The sequence below is a fragment of the Bactrocera latifrons genome, unplaced genomic scaffold (assembly GCF_001853355.1).
Source record: "Bactrocera latifrons isolate USDA-ARS-PBARC rearing strain unplaced genomic scaffold, ASM185335v1 scaffold_28, whole genome shotgun sequence".
NCBI classification, from domain to species: domain Eukaryota; kingdom Metazoa; phylum Arthropoda; class Insecta; order Diptera; family Tephritidae; genus Bactrocera; species Bactrocera latifrons.
Window position 1 is genome coordinate 1141282 of NW_017536407.1, and position 20201 is coordinate 1161482.

The following is a 20201-nucleotide window of genomic DNA, read 5'->3' on the forward strand; positions in this document are numbered from 1 at the left end:
AACAGTTGTAACTTAAAAATATACGAGTCAACAAATGCTTGGCAACGCGTAAACAAACTTTCCTGTGCCTTCAGAACCAGTTCGGAGTTTCATATCATTTCTCTGCCGCAAACATTCGTCATTGCCACAAATTGTTTCGATACAATATCACAAGGAAATATTTTGTACGAGCAACGCAACCGAAAATAATTTCCGCCGCRAAAAAAGTGAAAAAATAAAAAAAATATGTCCGAACAAGAGGAAAACGAGGAGGAAACGGAAGCTGAGGTGGTGCAAAAAGAAGAGCCAACATTCGGCGAGCACATCATCGATTTGAAGTAAGTTGCAGCCCAAGAAAAAAAAATGTGTGTAAGAAAAAAAAAATATTTTTTTTTCCAAAAAAGTCATTCATTCGGTTACGATTGCAAGCGTTTCTTCAATTTGGTGCTGCTCGGTGAAAATACGCTGGTCTTCGCGTCCGGCGATTATTTGCATTACTTCGATATAGCCACGCGTACGGTAACATTTCGCAAGACCGTCTTCGGCGGTGGCATTGGATTTATAACGGTATGTTGACATTACAAGTAATTGACAGCCGCTAACTCTGAAACTAAAACCTTGCAGCGCAACGAGCATCCCGACTTCATCGATCTCTTCACCGTTGCCGAGAATGGCGTACGACCGACCATCTTCATATACGAATATCCCTCGCATGCGGTGCGCATCAAGTTGGAGAATGCAGCCAAGTCGTGCTTTACCTGCGGCTCATACAACGCGACCGGCGAGCTCTTCGCCTCGCAAGCCGGCTATCCCGATTTCATGCTCACCATTTGGCGCTGGCAAAGCGGCGAGGTGGTCCTACGCTCCAAATCTTTTCAAAATAATATATTGCATGTACACTTTTCGCACTTCAATCCCATACTGTTGGCGTCCTGCGGTCTAAGTCATATAAAATTCTGGAAGATGGCTAACACTTTTACGGGACTGAAGCTGAAGGGCGAATTGGGTCGTTTCGGCAAGACAGACTTCAGTGACATTTGTGCGATCTATATGTTGCCCGATGAGAATGTGATCTCGGGTTGTGAGTGGGGTAATATGCTGCTGTGGGAAGCCGGTTTGATTAAATTCGAAATTACGCGTAAGGGACGCAAACCGTGTCATACCAAACCGATTACGCGCATCACCATGGATGAGGGTGAAGTCACGACTGTCGGTATGGATGGTTATGTGCGCATTTGGTATTGGGAAACCGTCGATTTGGCTGATCCGCCCGATGAAGATCGTTTTGTGGAGATTGAACCGATTTATGAATTCAAAGTTGGGGACTGTGAAATTCGTGGCCTGCAGAAGATTAAACCTTTCGATAAAAAGGATTTTAGCTACTATGCGCAGGTGAGTTCGGGGTTTATGTGGAATGTAATAAAGAATGTTTGTCGATATAATATCAATTTGGGTTGATAAAACTATTAGCGARGGGAAGTTTACTTTTGCTGAAGTTACTAAGGTCTCCCGCTTACTTAGAGCTCTCCTTTACATCCGAAAGCCCTATTAGGATGACCGCAYCGTGCTACATATTTCAGGACCCACCGCCAAGGCATTGGGTTGTTTCCACGATAGTCGGGTCTACGTAACCGGAATGGACCCGGATTTTTTTTATCCGGTCCAGGACTGTCAACTCTTCAGAAYTCTATTTCTAAGTTGGGTTCAAGCTTTAATTATTGATGGGTGAATTGCTTAACTCATTCCAAATATATAAACCACTTTTAGTCTCGAGACATAATCATATAATATATTCCACAGGACGGCAACGGTGGCATTTGGTTCTGTGACCTAAATACCTACGACGTGTCCCAAACGCCAAGAAAACTCTACAATTGCCATGGCGGTAAAGTCATCGCGGCACAAACGAGTCCCGTCTCAACGCATCTCATGACTCTCGGTGAGGATGGCAAAATGTTCCTCTTCAATTACATAACGAACACTTTGGTGTTGGAGAAGAAGTTTATTTCACCGGGTAGTGATTTCATTTGGTTCTCCACGAAAGTCTCCAGCACTGGTATGGATTTAGTTGCCGGCTTCGAGGATGGCATACTGCGACAGCTGGTGTTGAATATGCGCAATGAAAAACATATTGAACTGCATTTCGTACGTGCGATTAAGGCGCACATTGGTCCGATAACGAAGTTGTCCATCAATCCACGGCATACATGTCTGGTAGTGTCCTCCGCTGACAAATCCATATTTGTCTATAATATTAAGGATAAAGAAAATAATATGGTTTATTTGAAACCGATGGGTTTTGTGGTGCTCGACGCTGTGGTCAACTGCTTCAATTGGAAGAACGATGAGGTGAGCGTAAAGGTTTTTTGAGCTAGTATTTGATAATATATATATCTTCACAGTTGTCGACAGTTTTGATGGGTTGCAAGAGTGGTGAAGTGTACGAATATCAAATTCCCGGACGCGTCACAGACGAACAAACTTTTCTCACCTACAACATCACCGATGCGCACAAATTGAAGTCCACACGCTTTGTCTCTGTGAAGAGTCGCATAAGGCGAGATCAGAAGCGCGAAAAGATCAAGAAGCGCAAAGAGAAGAAACGTCAAAGGAAGTTAGTGGAAATCGATAAATTGAAGGCCGCCAATCCGGGTTTGCAAATTGATATGGAGACCGCCTTGGGTGAGTAACTAACTGTGAAGTGTCCATATCAACTCATACTGACTATTGCTGCTTCGTTTCGTTGCGCTTAATTGTGCAGCCGATTCGGAACCCGACGAAGAGGAAGAACCTTTACACATACCAGCTGTCCCGAATCCAGTGATTTGGCTGCGTTATACACGTGACAGCACCATTTGGGTGTCGATGGGTGGCTATGATGCGGGTTACATTTATGAGCTGATTTTTGGCTATGCGGAGCCCTATAAGTGCACTGTAATTGCGGACGGCGATGATTGCGAAATACACTCTTACTTGACCATGTAAGTTGTAGGGGTCTTAGATAGATTGAGAAGACTGCAGAAAATGTCTAGAGCAGGGCAGGAAACAAAATCTCTTGGGCACTTGYCCCTCCTTGGCAAGACTGCGTTATRAGMAACTGCGGCTCCCAAAGTTAGATAYATTGGAGGAGGTATCGATAGTGAGGCCGCAGAGTSTGTTAAAATTAGCAACTGAACTGCATCTGATATCGCAAAGGACCAAACTGKACTATGCGTGGCTTATTGGCCAACCAGATTAACCTAACCAAACCTAATTTTATACAGAATTTTTATTTTAAAATAACTGATTGTCAGCTTTAATTTTTACCAATCGGGTTCGCCAGTATTGCGATTATAGAATTTTTTAGCGATCATTTTGCGGTCGGTTTAGTTCAAAAGCTCTACTAAAACCACGCAGATCTAAGTAAGGTCTCGTGCCTTTCGGATATTTTCACCTAACCATATAACCGTTTGCTTTCAGTGAGGACTACTTAATTTTCGGTTTGGTGAATGGTAAATTGCGCATAAATCGTACATTGTCCAATGATTTCACCGACTTGCGCGATTATCGTCTCTTTCCGATGCATGATTCGTATAACGGGATTATAGCGCGCATATTACCCAGTTATGATGGAAACTACATATTCACTGTTGGTCATGATGGCAATATATTCTGCTATAATTGGCATGGACCGAAAGTGGTGCATGGCGGTCCCTTGGAAGTGGTCGCATACGCCCATCTTAAAGATCTACGCGCCAATGATATAGACGATCCAGAGTTTCCATCGTTGGAGCAGGAGAAAATCTATGCCGAGATCAAACGCAAAGAGGAAGCAGCGCTCGCACATGATCGTAAAGTGCTAGCACAAATCGGTGAATTACAAGTGAAATTCAATGATATTAAAGACGATATGTTGACACTAGAAGAGGAACTGATATTGCCACATAAGAATCTTTTGCTCGACGAACGCATAACCAAGCAAATTCGTGATGAACTGCAGGCGGAACTGGATGATGTACGCGACGATTTGGCATACGATCTCGAGGTGGCAGAGGTGGGCAAGAATAAATTGTACGGTCACTTTCTAAAGAACTTGGATCATGTGCCAATCACTGTGAGTGGCATCAGGTAAGAGCGTGTCTAGAACATGTGTGGTGTCTTTAGTTACAATATTTAAGTGCTGGCATTTTGTTTTAGCAAAGATATCAAGGTTTCTTCGTTTCGTGTGGAAAAACTGGGGGAAGAATTTCAAAAAATCAAAGACGAGATCGAGGAACGCTTAAGAGCCGAGGCTGCCAAGCGCAGGTGAGTTTTGATTCATTATTGGGGAAGATATAGTATATCTTACACTCGGTGAAGATTTTTTATTACTCTCGTGACTATACAAATATTTGATAATTTTTAAAATTGAATTTATGCATACCAAGCGAGGAAGAAACGACTGTTCCAACACAAACTGAGTAAGGATAATTTTTAGCGTGTAGTTTAAAGATTTTTGCACCGCAAGGCTTGTATCTATAATAAGCACACATCTTTTTTTAGTGCTAAGCCTATCTATCGCCTTTCGGGCTCGCTTTGCTAGAGACCTCTTTCTATGCCTACTCAAATCTGGCAGTCCTGTGAAGTCCACTGTGAAATTCACCAGAAACTAGTCTATCGGAAAAAAGAAGTGAACTTAATAGTTTCGATTTTATCTTCAGTGTCCGGAGTCCGGTTAAAAACTGGACTGCTGCGAGAAGGAAGTGTACTTAATAGTTTCGATTATATCTCTAGTATGCGGGGTCCGGTCAAAAATTTTAGTGCTGCGAGATGGAAGTGTACTTAATAGATTCGGGTATATCACTAGTGTCCGAGGTTCGGTCAAAAATTGGACTGCGAGATCTTCTGCGAGAAGGAAGTGTACTTAATAGTTTCGATTATATCTCTAGTATCCGGGATCCGGTCATAAACGTGTACTGAATAGATTTGGTTATATCTCTACACTCCGCTCAAAAGCTTAACATTTCTTTGCACTTTTACTGGCACCAACCAGCACTTTTAATACAACTACAACACAGTACCTACCTCCCTAGAAGCTCACTTAGCACCATAACATTAAAATTCCGACTATTCGTAGATCCATCGCACCCATTGTGGCGGAAGAGAAGGAACCCAGCATGCCCGAACCGGGTATAGAGAATTTCTTCTTCGGTCGTGATCCCAACACAATTATACCACGCTTCAGTAAAAAAATGTTGCGTTTGTTGCGACGTTATCGCTCTCGTCAGATGTACGAAGTCGAGCGCATTTATACCTGGGAGCGCATGGAACTTTGTAAACCCGATCCGAACAGAAATCATCCGGAAGATGATCGAAAAATCGCCGATGCCGAACGGAATTTGGGTGACTACAAGCTCAAAATTGGTTTTGACTATGAGCCGCGTACCAACGAATCGCTAACCTACAAATACATTGAACTGGTGAACGCCAGACAGGCACATTATTTAACTTTGGATCACTACAATAAAGAACTCTTCCAATTGCGCAAACGCAAATGGTACTTGTACGAGTATATAGAAGAATCGCGTAAACGTTTGAAACGTTTACATGAATTTTTGCCGTTAGCAAATCGCGAATATTTGATACCCATCCGAGAAATCAATATGAATGAAGAATACCCAGAGCGTAATCTTGAGGAGCATTGTAAACCCGGCTGTGGTATTGACATTGAGGATATACTATATTTGGAGAAAAAAGTTGATGATCTCTTACCACAGCCGAAGGCTACTTCGAAGGAGGTGAAACTTTCGGTACGCGATAAGATCGAACAATCATTGTACAAGTCGTTGCATGCATTCGAAGTGGACGAGTTGCCCGACATAAAGGATATACTGAGCGAAATCGACAGTTATCCCGGTTTCACGGATCCGGAATTCTTCGAGCGTAACGAGGAGGGTTTTGCGCCATGGGTATCTGTGGTGCGCTACCAATGGCTCATTGACTTGAGAGATGAGCAAAGCGGTTTAGTGTTGAAGGTAAAGAATCGCGTTAAGGATTTCGATAAGGATCTGCTTGAAATGGTTGCCTTACGTTGTAAAGCCCTCTACGAAGCTGAGTTTATGCACTGCTACATGATCACTTTAAATCAAGAATTAAATATTTTGCGCGACAGCGAAGAGATCGAAAATCAATTGCTGTTCAATGCCGATGAGGCGATGAAGACACGCAATGAAATGCAAGCGGTAATCAATTCGAAGAATCGCCAAATTGAAGACTTCAAAAAGATTGCCGACAAACTAAACGAGCAAATATTGACAGTGCAGCAGAAATTCATGAGCACCTGTAAGGGTCATAAGTTTTTCGATTTTTTGCGGCGTATATTTAAAAAGCGCTGGCGGCCGCCAAAACCACCGAAAGCCGACGATGGTAAGTAGACAATAGTACCGAATCACTGATGGTTCGTTATAAGAAGCCTAGCGGAATCGTATGTTGACAATTAATAATTTATATTTCTTTATAGAATCGTCTGAGTCTTCATCGAGCGCAGAGTCGTCCAGTGAGGACGAGGACGCCGATGCCAAAAGCATTGATTCAACAGATATGACGACGATACGGCTGGACGAAAGTCACTGCCCTTCTGGACTTGAACGCAGCACATACGATTTGGCTTTTCAGTTACGCTCGGAGCGACATGCTCTGGAAAAGGTAATGCTGGAGACACAGAAGGGTATTGATCAACGTCGCGCGGATGTAGCTGAGCTGCATAAGAAAATGAAGTTCCACGAAGAGGTCTATGCGCAAGAGAAGGAAACTTTGCTGGTGTTTCGGGTGAGTATTGTGATTTATAAGGGCAAAAAGGTGCCGCACTCAGCGCCTACAGACGGAAATCATTGCAAGAAATGGTTAGAAAAATAGTTAGTTTCATAAGCCTTGAGTCGTTTTAGAGAAAGAGGCAAAAGAGTGTAAGAAAGAGCGAGAAAGAAGATGAGCGAAGAACAATGAGGGCCTGAAAGAGAGAGAAGGAGAAGGGGAAAAGAGAGGGAGGACGAGAGAGCATGCGAGCAATGAGAGAAGGAGTGGAAAAAAAACGAGGAGAGAGAGAGATGAGAGGGAAAGTTAGATAGAGGAGAGAGAAAATTAGATAGAGGAGAGAGATATGAGAGAGAGAGAGATAAATAAAGAGAGGAGGCTTATACATTTATCTTTATCTTTTCTAACAGTATTTTTGTTATGAAATTCTCATTATACAGCGCAAGCGCCAGCAGCTGTCTCTTATACACATCTAGATGTGTATAAGAGACAGATAGAGGAGAGAGATATGAGAGAGAGAGAGATAAATAAAGAGAGGAGGCTTATACATTTATCTTTATCTTTTCTAACAGTATTTTTGTTATGAAATTCTCATTATACAGCGCAAGCGCCAGCAGGAATTGAATAAAATTAAAATCTCCGTTTTATTATCGATGGACCAATTGCAACATTTCAAATCCAACGATACCTACCTCGATCTGAGTCGTGCCATACTTTTCGATGCCAATCGCTTGATTGCGCTTAAAGAACGTGTCGCCCAACTAAATGACGAAACACAAGAGACACGACGTCTCCATCGTATCAACGTCGTGCATTTACGACGCATGAATACCGACATAAGTTTCATGCGCAGCGAAATAACACGACTGGAGAGTGAAATCAAGCAGGAGATGATTAAGAAATTCGGCATGATCATCAATTTGGATGAATTGGAGGAGGAGGTCTTACGTAGATATGTATTCGATTTGGAGACGTCAGCTGAGGATGAGTTCAGGCTGATAGATAAGGAGATTGCACGCAAAAAGGTAAGCTACGATTACGAAAGGAAAGCAAGTTATACTAGTTTGTCTCGTTTAGCTGGAACTGGCGAATCTAGAGGAGGAATTGATACGCGAGACCAAACACAATACGGAAAAGTTGAATATACTGACAGTGTTGTATGAGGAGAAAAACTTTTTGTATACGATTTTGAAATCACAAGAGAAGAACTTTGAGAAGTGGATGCAACCGCACAAGGTGAATCTGGATCGAGATGTAGAGAAACTAACGCAAATATACAAAGAGCAAAAGCAAACCATCGAGGTGGGTGGTAGGAAATGTTGAAAATCCATTTAATTTTTGGTACTCAAATACATACTTTAATATTTTTTTGCTTCGTTTTTCTCACAGTGCTTGGAGCGCGAGATTTGCACGCTGCGCTTGAAATCCAAGCCGCTACAGCTCTTCCACGAAGTCGTTAAAGATGACATAATCGATAAGAACGCACAGCAAGATGACGGCGTGACTTGTCCGAAATCTCTAGCATCCGAAGCATACCTGCAACGCATGGAACCAGACCAATTCACCACCGATCGCATACGGAAAATCGTGCAAAAGTACTTCGCTCAATGGTTCAATCGCTATGCCACATCGGATAATATACGTAAATATGCGAAAAAGGCCACGCGCTATCTGGCGCAAGCAGCGCACACATTCGAGGGCAAGATAACCGAACGCATACTGGATTGTATAACACAAGCGCTGGAGTCCATGATGCCGAAAAAGTATCTCGTGCATATGTCCAAAGAGAATTTGGAGAAGATGTTTCGCGATGTGCTCAACGCCTACGACTATCAAACTTCCGAAGTGAATACGGACGAACTGATTAGCGGTATCTATCACAATGTCTTGACGAGATTGGGTCAAGAGAAGGCTGTGCTGAATAAAACGCAATTCATTTTGTTGCGTTTGTTCGAGCATTTGATTGAGCTTTTGCCACTGGAAGAGTTCCAAAGTGAGAGGACCACGCGTTTGCTGATGCAACTGCTGGGTGATGATGCGAAAATCGATCCGCGTTGCATAAATGTCGACGACATCGTTGATAAGATGGTGAAGTATGCGCGTGAAAATCTGCTCGACGGCATAACGGCTATGCCAATTCGACGTTTAGCCGGCAATCTCTACAAGGAACTGAGCGCTCATAAGGCGGTGGGAGTGACCATCAGATGCACGCTTGAAGCTTCGAAAAGACAACCGAGTAATTCTAATAAAAACAAATTTTAATTTATGTGATGTGAATTAAATTTTTATTTTTAATCAAATAAAATTCAGTTATTATTATTATTTATTTAATTAAAACGCCATTTATGCTAATATCATAATTTTTTTTGGTATTTGGTTTGCATTTGTATAGCGAAGGCTATTGCGTAAGGCCGTAACTGGAATAGTTTATTTTATGTTTAAATTAAAGATAATTTAAGATTTGCTTACTTCAGTGTGGATAGATTATGACTAGAAAGCTTGGAAATATATAGAAGGATTTGTGCACAGCCCTTATACGGACGAATATTATTTCAAAAAGTATCCACCGACTTTAACAATAGCATTCACAAAAATGTATATATGATTTTAACTATTTTTTACCACTAAACAATTAAATAATTTATTGCATTTCTAAACTAAAAAACAATACTTTTCTTCAAACGGACAGCCAAACAGTAAACATTTTAGCGGCACCCTGTGTTGCCGCAAAAACAAATTCTTATGAGAAAAGTAAAAGTAAACATTTCAAATAACTTTCTTAAATGCAATAAATTTGCCACATATACATAGCTAGAGAGAGTGTAAGTTGTTCATCTACTTTGGCAAACGTTTCTTTATATTGGCAATTTTAAGCGGCAATAAATTGACCATCTCGCGGCAAACACCAACTTCAGCGTTGAGTGTTTCGGCAACCTCTTTCCTTGCTGCGCACTCGTCCGTAAAGAGTTTATAGTATTTGAGGCTATTATTCATATTTTCAAGTTGTAGATTCAGATCGGGTGTGATCATTTTGAAATGTAAGCGTCCCAAATGAAAGTAGGCATAGAGCACGTTGCGTTGTTCTTCGGCATCGGCACTTGCTTTGATGGTGGCGCCATCTTTATCCGTATAGGATTTCACAAATTCCAAGAAATTTTTAATCGCTCTCTGGCAGGTTTGATTGATCTTTTGTAGATCTTGTGGTTGTGGTGTGCGCCGTTCTTTCAACGCATCCAATTTTATATCCAAAATTGCACAGTAGGACAGTCCAGCACCATACCAGCACTCACGGCAAATACCCATGTAGAAGACAGGATTGAGCAGTTCCAGTAAATCTTCATAGTATTTGGCACGACGCTTTTGCATTTTCGCTTGGTTGGCCGGATCTTCCTCAAAGAATGCAATATGCTGATATAATTCAGCATAATCTTTGATTACTTTTGCATACTCGGTCGCTTCAGTTTCAGGTTTATAATATTCTTTAGCCTGGTCCAGCCAGTCACTGACATAATGATATACCGGTTTGGCGTCGTCAAACGTCAAACAATAATCTGCGGTAACACCATTTTCGTATACGTCTATTTTCAGTCCAGGAAAACGATAAGCATTTGGATCAACTGTGAGGCGCTTTACATCTGCAAAGGTAAAAAAATAAATGTTAATGAAACTAAGAAATACTTAGGTGAAATACAAAAATTATTACCTTTGGTTACTTTTTCGTCATCGTCATTATATAAACGTTCTTTGGAAGCACTAAGCAAAGCTAGCCCATACTTAGCCCAACAACGTGCAATATCTGCATATCTGTGCTTGTATGTTTCTGTTACATCCGTACGCTGTTGTTCAGTCATCTCTGGCGTCAACATGCTGGCTTCATGTTCAGCCATTACATACGTAGCGGCAGCCAAATGGTGACGTGCCTCTTTAAACATATTCTCACCAATAAAATACTGTGATAAAGTGGCAGCATTTAATGAAAAATCTATAGGCTCATAATTTTTTGATTCCAATTGCCGGCGTAAAGTTAAATGACAATACTGCGCTGACTTTTCCAGCTCACCTAAATGCCCGTGCACTTGTGCCAAATAAAATGTACACAAAGTATATAAGCTTTCCAATTCTTTTGCGCCTTTACCCTCTTCCACTTCGTCGGGTGTGCCGAAAATGTCAGAAATGCATATAGGAGTGCCATTGCTTTTTAGAAATTCTTTATAGGACTGTTCGGATTTGATAAGTGTATCAAAAGCTTGTTTATATTCAGAACGATTTGCCTGCACTATGCCCATTTCATTGAGTGCACCCACATATGGAATAATAGCCTCAGGTTTCATTTTATGCGGTTCAACCAATTGTAGACTTTCTTGTAATAGACGTTCACCAGTTGAAACTTCATCCGTGAAGACGTAGATACGCCCAAGGTCACGACACACAAATGCAAGCAAAACAATGTAAGTGAAATCATCTTTGCCATCGTCCGCCTCCTCCGCCACAACTGAGGCCAATGCATTTTTAAGATTTTCCTTCAATTGCAATAATAACTCGCGTGCGGCGTAATGTGAACGAAACGGATCAGTAGGTGGATCATTTTTACTTTCTTCATTAACATATTTTATAGCCTTCTCGTAGACCTCCTTGTAGTCTGTCAATATTTCTTTCGCAATCACCATTTTCACAGGTTTTCACACGCGTAAAAGAGTGTTAAGTGAATAAGCTCCCAAGATTTAACCGCAAATGGGGGAAAATTTGTTTGCCGACAAATGTCAATAAACAGGCGGTATCGCATAGGRTGTTTCGTGTGCTGGAAAAGACCATAGCTGTCAACTTATATAAATATCGCATGCGATAATAGATATATATACATGTATCAATCATGTGTATTTATATATAGGTATGTATATGCTTATATAACTAAAGACATGCGTTCAATTATCTATAGGTAAAACGAATATGTGTATTATAAATGTATATTATAAAACTCTTTGCAAGTTTAATTTAAAAAATATTAATTCCACCATTATTTTGTTCCACAATAAAGCACAAGCAACAAGAATAATAATTTTATTTTGCTTTTTCTGTAATATCCGTTTCTTTTAATTTAAATTTTTATTTATTTTTCGTATGTTTTCCGGTAGAAAGAATATTTCATTACTACAACACCCTGTGCTTGGGAAGCCAAGAATACGGTCAAAACAAATGTCAGTTCGTAAACAGTTATTTTTCGTTGCGCGTCTAAAGTTTCGCGGAAAATTTAGTTTTAGTAAATTTAAAATTACGCGGAAAGGTGAAAAGCTAAATTGTGTTATAAAGTGTTTGTCAAGTGCTGTGTAGTGTGTATTTGATAAAATAGTGTTATAATTTCAGTTCTTTATCGAATAAATAAGTTCACTCGTTTGTGCAGCTGCAGTGTTCCGTGAAGTGTTTGCGTAAATATAAAACGGTAAAAATCAAGAAAAAAGCTCGTTAATATTTTGCAAGTTATTCATCTAAAAAGTGTAATCAATTTCCAATTGTCGAATGTGTGTAACATTTAGGAACATAATTTGCATTATAAAATTCGTTGTGCTTTGAGGTATGTAAATGCCTTGGCAGCAGAAGATAAATGGCGACCACCAAAAAAAGTACAGAGTGGAAAGGCAAATTATAAATGGATTTTCAGAGTGCACACAATTATATTTGTATTAATGTGTATGTTTAATAATTGTCTTAATTGAAAAAAATCACTTTAAGTTAAGCAAAAAAGTATATACATACATACATATGTCTTAATTTGAGTGCACCAAAAGTAAAGAAAAATCCATTTTAGGTAAAGCAAAGGTATTTCTTGAATAATATAACTGAGTTTGTTTTGAAAGTTAAGATCTGATTGTGTTTACTGTTTATTCACTGAATAGTTGTCGGCAGTTCTCGGTGGCATTAGTGTATTTCAGTTTAAGTTGTATTATTTGCAAAGTATAATAATAAGTACTTTTGTACTTATAAATTAAACAGAAAAAAAAAAACGAAATTTTCAGTAAACTGCTGCATAAGCAAAAAACGTGATATTGGTTTGTCACCTAAACTATGGCAAATGATATTAAAATAATGGTGATTTTCCTCGTTCTGATGCTATGTATGGATCCAAGGTCCTTTAATCTGCGTCTGCAGACAGCGAACGCAAGAAGCTAGACCCATGTTGTGTAAATGTTTCTTCAGCTTGCAGTAGCAGGTGTAAAATACGACCAGTAGTCTAAGTTTATTCTTATGACGGTTAATTATAGCATGCCGCATGGCGTGTTTTTGTTGTTGCCGATTACTCTACCTACTCTTTTCTTGCGAAGCAACGCCGCATTCGTGATTATCGGTCGCATGATCATGGTGTACAACCACCTAACGATTCTTGGCCTGCAGCCCCAAGATTTTTCAGCCAGCCAATTGCATTAATGCTTTAGTCGCCTTGACCAAGGTCACATCAACATGCTGCTTCCACCGCAGAGTTTAAGACGGGCAGAGGCCTACCTCTACGTTCGTGAGATATTTGTAAAATTGGTTTCCGTATATGATTTTGTGGGCACTAGCCAAAAAAGCAGCACATTTCTTTTCAAATAAAGTGCACAATTTTTGAAACTAGGTTCCATGCATTTAAGGACACAAACCGGCAGTAATATTTCACTTATAATAGTGTGAAACTTGAAATAACACAAATAATTTCCACAACGTTATGGTTTTTGAATACATTTACTCTAATTTTATATTTATCTGCCATAAAACTCAACTGTTATACATTATAAATATTACTACATATTTGGCAAATTTTCAACCACACACTCGGTTTGTAGCTTTTTATGGCGCTCAACGCGCAATTCAACCACGACAACTTGTTGCTTCCAAAGCCAAACGAGCTGCGCTCACTTCGAGACTCGATGCGCGGCGCACACTCTATGTTGCGCAACAATGTGTCCCAACGATGACGAGGGTGAGAAATGCTTCGCAACAAAACGTCATTTCAAACATTTCAGCACCTTTGCCGGCAACGGAAGAAGCTCAACAAACAACACAAGCCAACCCCAAGGGAACGAAGATAACGCGGCCTATTGGCGACTTGTTTATTGTTGTTTGCGTATATTGCATATGTGAGCGAAAGTGAATATCCAAAACTAGTAAAAACGTATGTATGTGTTCATACATACATATGTGTATGTATGGGTGACACTTGATGGTATGAAAAGAAAAATTATGAAAATATTCTTTGCGGGCAGCACAAGTTAGTAGTCAGTTGGGTTTAGTCAGTGTAACGGTTATAGTGTCAAATAAAGTGTAAAGGCTGTGAACAGCATTAGTCAACATTTACTTTTGATTATTGTATGTACATATATGTATGTATGTATGAGTAACTGCTATACTTGGGAATTTTGGTAAGCTTCAAACGAAGTTTCAGTGAAAATTAACTAAGCTTACACAACAAAGTGCCAAGTGATAATAATTGTTGGTGGCGCCAGTGTGGTTAACGGTAGTTAACAGTGTTTAGTGAATTCATTATATTTTTGAGTAGTTTTTAACGGTTTATTGTGCCATAAAACGTAAAATAAATGTGCATGATTTAATTATGTGCTTTAATTAAGTGTGTGCGCTCTAAAATTTTTTTTAAAAATTTATAATAAAAAATAAATCCAAGTTTACCGTTTAGTAAATCCACCTTACCCACGTGTTCGTGTTTATTGATCGTTCATAGTTGAAGCTTTTAGAAAACCAAACAACAACACCACCTATACCACACTAAAAACAGGCAGCAGCAAGCAACAACAACAACATCTACAAACGCCGCGCCAATGAAGCATCTAATTGGATTATTACTAAATTTGGCTGCCATAACAGGTAAGTGCAAGCGCACCCACATAACTGACCATAACATTCCCTTATATGTATTCTATTGTCAACTATTGTATATACATACATATATGTATACCCACACATGCATACATACATGCACAAATGCAGTAAAAAGTAGCAAAATACTTGCAAACAAACCTCCATGCGAGTTTTTTCCGTCTGTGACGTTTCATGGACATGCCGTTGACACGCAGTCATCAGCAGCAACAGCAAAGGCAGCAAATTCGCCATTGTTTTCTTTGACACCTGTCCGCTTTGTTAATGCAATTTTAAACGTGGTTGCGTATGAAGACATCGTTACATACATATGTATAAACATAGTCTGTTTTTCAAACGAATGAATTTGGCGTGAATTTATTTTGCTTTCCTTATTTGCGCGTAATTGTTGTTTGTTCACTCTATAGCAAATTTAATTTATTTTACATGTGAATATTTGTTGTGTGTAAATTCATGGCGCTGATTCATAGGCGCCTTTGATAAAAAAATATATACGTGGCGGAAAGTTTAAAAAGTTTTAAATGCGCTTATTTATAGAATTTTCCGCCAAACGTCAATCAAAATTTGCGCATTCCTACTGCGAAATTGGTTGGAAAATGTCAAATATGGCGTTCGGTTGCAAAAAATGGCTGAACCCATGTCTGGCACCGTTTATTTTTTCTTGTTGACTCTATTTGCGGAGAAAAATTGTTGTTTCTTATTTGGATGCCTGGACCCTGATAGCCATAAACTGAAATTCCCCACAGTCAAACGATAAGCTAACTCCATAACTAACCATCGCAAGTGAACTGTAAGTAATCGAATCATGAATTATCATATGACATCTTAAGTAATTGCATTACAAAATATTTTAGAATTTAAGCTTCTCTCCATCTTGGCGAATCGAGAAATATTCGAGTAGAAATTTTCAGCAAATTACCTAATGCATTTATTAATATTTCATTCCTCTGATAATTGCAATGTGTGAAATATATGGAAATGGAAATTGCGGCATACATTTGGTTGTGGCTTTAAAAAAGTGAACAAAAAGTAAATGTTGTCTTTTGATGTAACCGCAAATAAAATATTAATAAGTCGACTATTGCAACTAAGATTTTATATTTGTCCATAAGCATAAACATATGTACATACCTATAACGTCCAGTTTGAATTTCAGCTTTTGACATAATTAAAATGCGTTAGAATTTTTATTCTTCTAATGATGATGCATTGTTTGACTCATTAGTTCTTAGAACGGAGTCTAGAACTTTTTCTCTTATTAAAATTGCGTTGGATTTTCTCTATTTTCACTCTCTCTTTTTTTCTTCCTATGTCTTCCTTTCTTCCTCGCTCATATGCTTCTTCTATGACTCTTTCTCACACTATTTTACCATGAAAGGGAACATTTGTATTGAACTCGAAGATGAGTATGCACTTCACCTGACTCATAAAAATTTTTGTAAAAAGTCTGAGGATTTGATTTGGCTAGTCTAGCTACGAAATTTTGCTCATACGTAGGCTGTCTTGTATCTTTCGAAATCATAGAACGAAAACTAGTAATCACCGAAAATCGCTTTATTGCTTCTCGATGTATTTTGAACCAATTATGGAAGCACTTTTGCCTTTCAGATTGAGGTATTTTACAAAATATGCGTTCTGAATGCATCAACCGTCTCTTCGGCAGTTAAGTTAAGTTATCTACTTATGCAATTGTAAATTAATTGTTTAAGAATTCTAATTTGAATCCTAATTCTCCATTAGTCTGTAAGAATTAATGTTCATAGAATGGGATCCAATGTGAATTTTTTTTTACAATCAATTATTATGTGATATTGAATATACGTATGTTGGTCCCACTAATGCCTATAGTTGTCTCAATCTCACTATAGGCTACATGATGATCTTGTAATATCAGCAATCAGTTTTAGGAGTAGCAACTGATTTTAGACAAATTTTACAAAATTATTCTTGGAGTGATCCACGATCTGCATTGAATTTACTATAACATCACTAAACATTGGTCCTTGATGGGGCTTTATCGTGGAAAATTGAATTGCGTTCTTTGATGCACCCTTTTTCTTAGTAAATTTATTTCGAAAGTTCATGGATATAATTCCATTGTTTGGCCGAGATGAATATTTTAAGTTACTGTAAACAATAAAAATGTTCACGATATTATAGCACTTTTTGTTCGAGATGAATATTTTTAGTTACTATAAACAACACAAAAAGTACTTCTGTATAAAAAATTCCATACTTTACGATAAGGTTGTGAGTTGCCAGATCGGAACACTAGGATTGCCAAATCTCGAAATATGACCCGTGGGATGATAATCTCTCAAAATAATTAAATTTATAAATTTCAAACAAATCCAGCCACTTTCAACACTGGTTTGTTAGCAATCCCTCTAGAAATTGTACACCTCAAGTCACACCCTGTATTTGAATATATTCAAAAGTACATGTCTATACGATTTTGATGCCGTTGGGATGATCTGTAACACTCTTCGGTTTACTTCCGGTTAGTGAGGCTATGTTATATTTCATTCTAGTATGTGTGGATGTGTGTCTATCTTACTCTACACTTACTCAAAAATGTCGCTAACGAATTTGTTGTGGCAAGCGATTTTTAGAAATATTTTATTTTTGTATTTGCTACTGCTTTCTCTCGAATGCACATTTAAATATGCATACGTGTTGTAGTAGTTGTTGTCGGTTACATGGTCGGTGACTGTAACTGATTTGCCTGCCATTGTAGTTGGTTTTGTAAATCTAATGTAATCGAATCTACTACTACTACAATAGCAATCAACTAAAAGTTGATAACAACATGCAACATGGCAACGTGGTGACAATAACAACAACAATAACTTACAAAGCTATAGCAAATGCATCGATAAAGTAAACGTGCACGATACTTACACTTACATATGTATATGTTTGCGTGAGTATTTTATTGCATATGTACATATGTATATGCGGTATATGTCTGTGCCCGCTGTCGCTTTGGCTGTGGCGTGAGAGCTCTTGGCCGCAGCAACATTGGCAATTTTGTTAACAATATCAACGAACGACTGCAACTGAGCAAAACAAGAATAATAATAACAACAACAACAATAAGTTTGCAACATTTTCGCTTGTTAGTTGTGAGTGTATGGTTGTTGTTGCAGTAACACTTACACTTACAACTTATTGTTGTGTTGTTGTACACATTGCTCTCGAGTTGTTAAGCAACAACTGCGCGGCTGAACAACCGACAGCTGGCAACTAACAAACAAGCAGCACCATATTATCATCGATTTGTTGATGAAACTATTTTAATTTGAACCGCACATTGTTACAACTACATACTATGTATGTAAGTTTGTGTGTTTGAATGTGTACGTGTGTGAGCTACCTTGTAGAGAAATGCCTTGGGACGTGCCAGTTGTCCGCTGTAAGCGTCATTTATTWAATTCTGGTGTGGTAAAGTATGCGTCGGTCGAAGAGTGGACATTGGTGTCGAAATATTAGGGCTGAGTGATGCTTCAGATTTTCGAAAAAAATACAGTTTAACTTCCATAACTCGAACTTCTACAACTCCAACTTCTATAATTTAAAGTTGACTTTGAATAACTCGAAAACTTGAATTAAAGCGAAGGAAATTAGTAGTAAAATTTCATACTAATTTTACTCCATAAATCGTACTTTCAAATTGTCACTTCTCGACGTCGAATTTTTTGGGGATATCTAATATGGCAATGAGATGATCTGCGCAGTAGGATTTATAACAAATGACATTGCAGAACCCAATATTTCAGACCCAACGGATATGACTTTTAGCGCCATGGAAAATTTTGAGGGAGAAAATTTTTAATTGACATCGAAAAATGACGTATTGCTTTGCCATTTAAAATCCCTATTTGAGTACGAATATTAATACAGCTGACGATCACTACAAAGAACGAAACAGATTAGAGTCTCTTTACACTGAAACAAACCAAAATTACAAAATACTACTATGAGCAAAGAATATTAAGTCTTTGTTCTTAATTTTAAAGTTCTTAAATTATTCTTCAAAGGAATCCGTCTTGGCCATAATTTACTTGTGCCAACGTTTTTTCAAATCCTTGAAACACTTGTTAAAGTAAATTCCCGGAATAGCGGAGATTCACACTCTTCTATTGACTCAAAACGGTTTCCCCGGACAAGTCGTTTGATTTTGCTGAACAGCCAGAAGTCACACGCAGCTAAGTCAAGCGAATACGGTGGTTGCGGCACGATATTGCTTAAAAATTTTACAAAAAACTCAAGACGAATCAATGCGGTATGCGGCGTTGCAATAGTGTTGCGAAAATTCCGGAGCATAATACTCAACTTTCCTTATTGACAGTTTGACTGATCGCAAGAAATTCGGAGTGCGCCACACCTCGATAATCGAAGAAAACGGTCAGAATAACTTTGGCTTTTGATCTGCTTTCACGTGGTTTTTTCCATCTTCGGCTCACTTTTTGGCTCCAAGTCTCAATAATAATACGTTTCATGGCAYCCTGGTAGTCGGAAAACATTGTTTCACAGACGTTGACGCGACATTTTTTTTCATTGAAATTTAGTGATTTTGTAACCAATCTTGCTTTCACTTTTCTTATGCCCAAATTATCTTTCAAAATGGTTTTCACTGATCCTTCCGATATTACAATTGACTTGTTCGCGACAAAAACTTATCACCGAAGGCTTTTTCCAACATTCTTAACGTTTCAGCATCAGAAATTTGATTCCGCATACAAAATGTAATGGAACTCCTTCGCTGAATACCTCAGTCGACAGTTCGACAGTCATCCGAGTTAATTGCAGACTTTGCGATGCGCCTGGAATAACTTTTATTGACTACTTTGAAAAAGAAAGAACCATCAACGGCGACATGAAGAAGGAAATCGCCGAAAAATGGCGGCACTGAAAAAAAAGTAATGTTTCACAAAGGCAGTGTACTGGGTCACAAGTTAATGAAAACGATCCTTGAAAAATCCATATATTGAATATTGAATTGCTTCCACTTTCACCGTTTACTCCAGATGTGGCCCCAAGGGCTATTTCCTGTACCCAGATCTCAAAAAATGCTCGCTGGGAAGAAATACTTAATCGCCGAAATTGAGGCCCATTTTGAAGCACAAATCGTTCTACAAAAATTACATCGTAAAGTTGAAGGGTTCCTATAATCATACACTATATATGATACACTACGCCCTTGAATGAACTATTTTGAGTAAAAAAAAATGAATTTTGCAAAAAAATGTGGTTTACTGGATATGGTAGGTTGGGACTTTTTATTTGCAAAACTGACGCCTTGAAACTGTATGTTGGAAATACAATGTAACGAAGATTAAAATTGTCAGTGATCAAACATATTTCTRACTTTTTGGGTATGCCAAATTGTTATATTTAGAAGGCGAACAATTCTGAACGGCCTAGAGAGTTCGTCCATTTCATCCAAAACCAGTTTCTCCTTGTCGTGATTTGGCTGCTTTATTGGTCCATAATTTCTTGCCCGTTTTTTGGATCTCGTTTTTATACTCTCGCAACAAAGTTGCTAAAGAGAGTATTATAGTTTTGTTCACATAACGGTTGTTTGTAAG

At 38.7% G+C, this 20201-nt stretch overlaps 3 protein-coding genes across 3 annotated transcripts in view; 2 read left to right on the top strand and 1 right to left on the bottom strand.

Moving 5' to 3' along the window:
* The first annotated feature begins 225 nt into the window (after window positions 1-225).
* Window positions 226-9009, top strand: LOC108970040. Its single transcript, XM_018935139.1, has 13 exons — window positions 226-317; window positions 384-546; window positions 604-1371; window positions 1780-2328; window positions 2382-2661; window positions 2741-2960; window positions 3439-4086; window positions 4156-4263; window positions 5075-6363; window positions 6458-6765; window positions 7350-7772; window positions 7825-8049; window positions 8137-9009. Exons 1-13 carry the CDS (start codon window positions 226-228, stop codon window positions 9007-9009), a joined length of 5946 nt encoding a protein of 1981 aa, XP_018790684.1.
* A 350-nt stretch (window positions 9010-9359) lies between these two features.
* On the bottom strand, window positions 9360-11533 carry LOC108970090 (protein KBP homolog). Its single transcript, XM_018935234.1, has 2 exons — window positions 10451-11533; window positions 9360-10382 (listed from the first exon to the last, which is right to left on the bottom strand). Exons 1-2 carry the CDS (start codon window positions 11412-11414, stop codon window positions 9583-9585), a joined length of 1764 nt encoding a protein of 587 aa, XP_018790779.1. The 5' UTR covers window positions 11415-11533; the 3' UTR covers window positions 9360-9582.
* Window positions 11534-14549: 3016 nt separating this feature from the next.
* The window catches only part of LOC108970092 (neural cell adhesion molecule 1), a 289712-nt gene continuing 284060 nt past the window's right edge, over window positions 14550-20201 (top strand). The window contains exon 1 of the mRNA XM_018935235.1: window positions 14550-14598. Coding sequence (XP_018790780.1) covers window positions 14553-14598 — 46 coding nt within the window. The 5' untranslated portion in view covers window positions 14550-14552. The remainder of the gene's footprint in view (window positions 14599-20201) is intronic.